The sequence below is a fragment of the Cystoisospora suis genome (genome assembly GCF_002600585.1).
Source record: "Cystoisospora suis strain Wien I chromosome Unknown contig_8244, whole genome shotgun sequence".
NCBI lineage: Eukaryota > Apicomplexa > Conoidasida > Eucoccidiorida > Sarcocystidae > Cystoisospora > Cystoisospora suis.
The window spans coordinates 1-6,170 of NW_027161027.1; the positions used below are offsets into that span (position 1 = coordinate 1).

Below are 6,170 nucleotides of genomic sequence, written 5' to 3' on the forward strand. Positions count from 1 at the left end.
CTAGTTCGTGTTACTACTACTCCTATTGGGTCTCTAATTGATACCCCTGACGTGTTTAAGCGATTATGAATATGGGGCAGAGTTGAAAACTCTGACAAAAATATTCCTAACGTGTGAAAATAATTTAGAGGAAAATAGGAAGCTATTCTGAAGGTGTTAAACTACTTAAAGTAGTTTGTTGTGCCAGGCTGCGTCAGAGTGCACAGCGCTCTGACGAGCTCCTGTATGGCCTTTTTCCCCCCGAGCCTTTGTGTCAGCAGCTCAAGATTCCAACAGCCTCAGCATTAGGTATACTTCCACTACAGGCGCACATAAAGCTACAACGCAAGAGAGAGATACAGAAGGTTCAAGAGTTTCAGAAAAAGCAGGCTGACCGCCATCGACGATCCGTGGAGTTCCGAGCAGGACAGAAAGTATGGCTAAAGGCATCAAACCTGCCGTTGTACCAGTACTCTAAACCGTTTAGGCCAAGGTTCGCCTGACCGTTTGGAATCAAGAACTTGATGGGACCGAGCGCAGTCAGGTTGGAACTTCCACCGTCATGGCTAAGCCTTCCCGTTTTCCATGTTTTGTCGTTGAAGCCGGCGACGGAGGTGCCGACACACCTCCGCCGAGAGCACCGCCTACAGCAGCCGTACCGTGACGACGAGTACCTCATTGAAGGGATCAAAGGCCACAGACAGTGACAAGAGGGCCACCGAACATACAGAGAGTTCCTAATTCAAGGGCTGGACGGGACAGCCTCCTGGGTCCCAGGAGAGAACTTGCAGAACGCGAAGAAATCCACACGAAACTACTTCAAAGGCAGAGCTCAACGACGGCGCGCAAATGAGATGGGGAGGGAGGAAGCGCTTATCGAACGCTTTCGTAGGAGACAACAGCGACTAGGAGAGACCGCATCGCCCAGCAAGGAGGCGCTGTGGTTCAAAGACCAGATATAACGTCACAAACCACTAACCAGACAACGCCAGCACCATCAGCGAACAACCAGAACGCCTACATACTAAGGGCGCACAGGGCGAACGGAAGAAACACCACGCCGTATATCTTCTGGTAAATCATGGAGCACACGTTTTTGTACAGGGGGGAAGGTGTGTCAGGAAGCTCTTCCTGACAACGTTACCATATACACGAGAGGGGGGGGTCACGCAAGCGTGGAAAGCGGAGGACGCACCCCGCGCACTATGCGGGGGGTCTTTTCAGGGTGCAGAAGACAGTCCGAGGAAAGGTAGTGGGGACAGGCTGGAAGGGAAAGGAGGAGTGTTTTTGTTCTTTCCCTGCGTAAAGGAGAAACCCCGGTGGAGTAAGGATTGACGGCAGAGCGATGGAGTTTTTTTTTCGAAGAGTTCAGTTCTTTCCTTTTCCCTCTTTTCCTTTTGTTTCATTCCTTCGAAGTTCCCGCAGCACCCTTCCCCGGCCCGGCCCCCGGCGGAGCTGAGAAGAGTACCCACGGATGACCGGCCTCAGCCTGGGTAAATTTTCAAAGGAGGGACCATAGGGGATATCGACTTCTTTATTTTGTTTTGTGCCAGCTAGAAGCGCATTATCGGGCTTGATCGTATAAGGAGTAAATGACGGGAAAAGAAGTGACAGAGTAACAGAGGTCCGTGCTGTGAGCACGAACGAACAGTTCGCTTGGGAAGTTCCGTGTGAGGTCATACCCGTGTTCCCAACCTAGAGGTGTGAGTGTATCTCGACTACTGCCGGACCCCTTACGGCACTAGTAAACGTGGAGTGTCCGAACTCGCGAAGATGCCTCGTGGCGAGCGCACACCACCGTCACGAGAGTGAGGAGTACCCCGGGGATAACCGTAACCGCCGCGGGGACAGTGGATCGACACACCTATCATCTGGAGGTGCGTAGCGGCCCTTCGCACAGCTCCCCTCGACCGGGGAGTGATGCTCAGTGTAGCTGGAGTAGAAGTAGTTTCCCTCCAGGGCACTGCGGTGTCGCGCTGCACTACCCGTGTCTCGTGTCAGCGAGCACAGATCATAAGAAGGGCGTCCGGAGAGTTGTTGACAGGGTAGTGCAAGCGCCGCACCGAGCGCGACAGAAGGGCCGTCATTGTCGTGAGGGTTTTGTTCATTTTGATTGTGAGCCTCAGTGCTTAGCAGGCAAAATCAACAGCAGAAAAAGCTACGGGCCGCGGGCAACTCGGTATGGTCGTCCGTGACGTTCGGTTGCACGCACTCTGCCTTGCGTACTCTTGTAGCGTGAGTAACTACGATACCTGAGTAGCCGTCCTAAAATGTATTTGACGTCTTTAAAAAAGCCCTGTCACACGTGTCTCCTGACGCAACACAGTCAGGTCCTGGAACAGTACGCTCTAGGTTGGACAGCCGGCACCGTACGGGGAAACATCCGTGCCACCCAGTTCCGAGATGCGTCGGTGTGACTTACGCACAGCGATCACTGTTACTCTTACGATATGGATACTGAAGTGCAGACAGCTCGGGACGGTCCCCCTTAGCTGCACAACACACGTCAAGCGTCTTGGCAGATTCTTGAATACGTGCCCGAGTAGTGACGTTCCTTAGGCGCAGCAATCTCTGCTGCTGCTTCTTCAAATTCCTCAGTTGAACGCCCTGACTCGCGCACCAGACGGAGTGCTTCGCGAAGACCTGCCCTCTTCACTACTCCGCGTACTATCCGATAGCCCTCGCCATACACTTCGTCTCGATGCGTTTCCATCAGTTTCAGCCTTAGGTTCACGACTTTGATTTCGTGGGCCACTGCGGGTGACATGAGCTGCGGACTGTCAGCTAATGCCGACGCCCTAAGCTGGCTGACTTCATCAGCTGGTGAAGCTCTCATGCCCTTCGGGCATCTTTCCTCTTGACCCATCAGAATTTCCTGCCTCCTTTCTAAGACTCGAGCCGCCAGCGCGTTACACACTCCTTCTTCTAGGGCGGGATGAATCGCCTTGTCGATTTTCGAGGTCGAGCACCACAGGAAGGCATGAAGCAGCTCGTGTACCAGATGAGCCAAGAAAACACTTTCCGGCAAACCTTTCGCTACCAGCACACGCTGGACGGCTCGTACCTCACTAGCTGAACCTCCACTGAGGGGGTGAGCGCCCAGTGGCGCCCTGCCGGAAAGTGTTAATGTGTCACACCGTCCAAATGATACATCTCCGCGTGCCGTTCCTGCGGGTGCGAGCAACCGAAGATCCACCGCCTCTATAGGAAAAGGAAACGAGCTGTCTTTTTTCCCTCCACGTCGTACGCTCTCGTGGTCAGGAGCCTCCCTTGTTTCATCAGTAAAAGAGGAGAAAGCACTCGTTCCACCGAACCAAATACCTGCCTCGGCGTACAAGATGACTACAGCTTCAGCAACCAGACGGCTCACCTGGGCTGGACTGAGTACCGGCTGCAGGCCAGCACACTCATCACAAAGTTTTAACCCTCCCGTCGCGGCTGAAGCTTTTACCCCCACCCCCTTGCTGTTGGGAGCCGTCTTCCTCCGCAAGTGTGGTTCCTGATAAAACTGCAAGGAGTCAGCCTTAAACCTTACCGCTCTCTGCACGTAAGCTGAGCCAACAGCCTTCCTCTGACAAACGTGGCAGTCCGGAAGGTTGTCTTTGCACCCGGCGCACATGGCGAGTTCTGGCCAGACTGAGGCAAAAAACTTCCGCCGCCTCAGCAAATCGCCACAATAGCAGCAATAAAACTGCTCGGGTCTCTCGGCTTTGGTGGTCCCCACGGGCTTTACAGAGTCATCACGCCGTCCCACACCAGCCTGTTTGGACAGCGAGTCCATACTGTCATCCGACGCCGTTGTGTCAGCTTCTACCCGTCTATCGTTGGTTGTAAGCTTGTTGTGCCTTCCCGAATCCTTCTGTGCCGAGTTACGCCCCCCAGGCTTCTCTACTGCGCTGCTCGCAATGCCTGGTTTGACCCCCGTCTTTTGAGACTGAGTTGTGATTTGTCCGCTGGGATAAAACCGAAAGCTTCGCCTGGTCATCGCTAAACTGATAGGCCGCCTGGCAGGCACGTTTGTGCTTGCCAGAAACAAGCCACGCCCTGCCAGCGTACCCATATCGGTGTCCCGGGAGCTCCATGTGTCAGCCTGCACGAGCTTTCCATTGTTTTTGCCGGAGTCCTGCCTGCTTCTTGTACAAGGCTGATGGTTGGCTGTGGAACTGGCTGTTTTAGCCCGGTTTCCCGCAATGACCAGATCCGGCGACAGATACTGCGTCGAGCCGGGCCTCCTTCCAACACTAGCGTGCCAGTCTTGTTTCAGACGCCGCTGCAAACTACAGCCGCTAGACTCAGTCATGGCTACGTAGGACGGAGACAGAAAACACATTTCTTCGAGCCCCTCCCTACCCGCCACCTGTTCGGAAGCTTTGGATCTGCCGGTCCCACGAAATGGGTGATGATCATCCTGACGCTTGTGCATGCGGCCCGTCGTCGTGGAGGTCGACCCGAAGCGCAAGCGGAAAAGGCGCTTGCTTCTTACCGAGGGGACGCCGCCTTCTGAAATACTCGGTGTTGACTGAAGAAACAGGTGCCGCGCGGAGAACGCCGAAGCTCTGTCAGCGTCTGACAAACTCGAGCTTCGACCCAGAAGGGGCTCGGTACTGCAACCGGTGCGACGAGAGGATGCAATACTACGATGCAGCACGAAATTGCTTTTTCGTGTCACCCTAGTGTCAGTCAATGCCTCTCGCGCGACGCTTATCCGTCGGGGCAGCCAAGTTCGGTTCTCGAGAGAAAAAAAAGACTCATGTGCCTTTTGCCGCCCCATCTTGCTGGCCGCGGCTAACTCAACACTACCGGGGCCACAATCGCTACCTGCCCACCCACCGTGGCTCCATTGGCTCCTGTACCCGGCGGGGGGGGAACCGGCGTCTTTCCGGATCCCTCAGCTGCACAACCATATACGAAGCCAAAGTACTGCATTGTTGAGACGTACGTTCTCTGGACCCACGGGCCGTCTGTCAGTCAGCACGACATCAGGGCAATTTGCAGCTCTAGCCACCAACGCCGCCGGTTCTTCTTCGACGCAGGCGAGGCTGGACCGCTGACGGGCTACACTTCTCGCCGTGCAACGGGCGCCGTACTGCGCCCGACGGTACTATAGCCTGGCGCAGAAGCACTTGAAATCAGAATCCGGGTGGTGGCTTGTGTTGCAAACCCGTCTCTACGTACCTAAAAAGCTGGCAGCCAACTGCCGACCCGGGCTAGACACCAACCGGAATGCTCGCCGGGATGGCCCGCTATCTCCGGATTGAGCTTGAGCACCGTATTTAAAACCGCGCCGTCCCGGCGCCGCACGCATGTTTTGGCACTCCAGTCCGCTGTAGTCTCCCGTGCCACTTAGCACGGGAAAAAAACAGCACCCCACTGCTGCTTCCCCTATGCTCCACGCACAGGACATCAGCACGCGCCCAACCAACTTCCGATACATACTACAGTTCCTGTACTGTTTACGGTGCGCAGGAAGTATTTCATACACCACCTGGCTGAAGTCTGCTCCAGCCCACCCGTGCCCCGCCACAGAGCGGTGATCCTCCTCCTTTCTCCGCCTCCGAATACCTGGTATCGCCTTTGAGAGAAGGGACAGTATGAGTCCTCTACGCCCTGAACCCCGGTAGACGGTTTAATGCTTTCAAGTCCGCACGGCATACTCCAGGCCAGCCAGCGGAACTCTTCCTCTGACTCACTGGCGACCTCAGCACAAAACAACGTGAAAACAACTGCGCCGGTGGCTGTTCCAGCCCGAAAAGGGTGCAGCTGCAATCTGGTCCACGGTAGGGACACAATGACTGGGAACTACACTGCCTTGCTCACAGCGCCGCACACGCGGGCGTCTGTGTCTATTTCCTAGTGCCCGTAAGACGCGTAGACTGCAAACCCGTTCACTGAAGTGCTGACACGGAAAGAACCTACGGGACGAGAAATTCTCCGTAGTGAAAACAGACTTGCGGCAGCAGCAACCGCAACAGCTGCCAAGCCAACCCAAACATACAACGGCGTCTTTCTGCTTTTAAGGCTGCGGAGTGTCTTTCTGGACGCCGCCTTGGGACCATCGCCCCCGACAACTTCCCGTTCTCCCGCAGCGGCCAGATCAGGACTTTCGACCAGACCACCTGGCTGACTGTCAGCCTCCGCACCCCCACCGCCAGGCGTCAGGGTGATACGCACTGAATGCCCAGGCGGCGCGT

General features: G+C 55.5%; 1 protein-coding gene across 1 annotated transcript; it reads right to left on the minus strand.

The window, feature by feature from the left end:
* Window positions 1–1,715: 1,715 nt before the first annotated feature.
* Window positions 1,716–5,135, minus strand: CSUI_010768 (uncharacterized protein). Its single transcript, XM_068070869.1, has one exon. The coding sequence runs from the start codon at window positions 4,748–4,750 to the stop codon at window positions 2,486–2,488; it is 2,265 nt and encodes a 754-aa protein (XP_067917155.1). The 5' UTR covers window positions 4,751–5,135; the 3' UTR covers window positions 1,716–2,485.
* Between the last annotated feature and the right edge of the window lie 1,035 nt (window positions 5,136–6,170).

Coding starts and splice junctions, on each gene's coding strand:
- CSUI_010768 (XM_068070869.1), bottom strand. CDS start 4,750: ATGGGGCGGCAAAAGGCACATGAGTCTTTTTTTTCTCTCGAGAACCGA.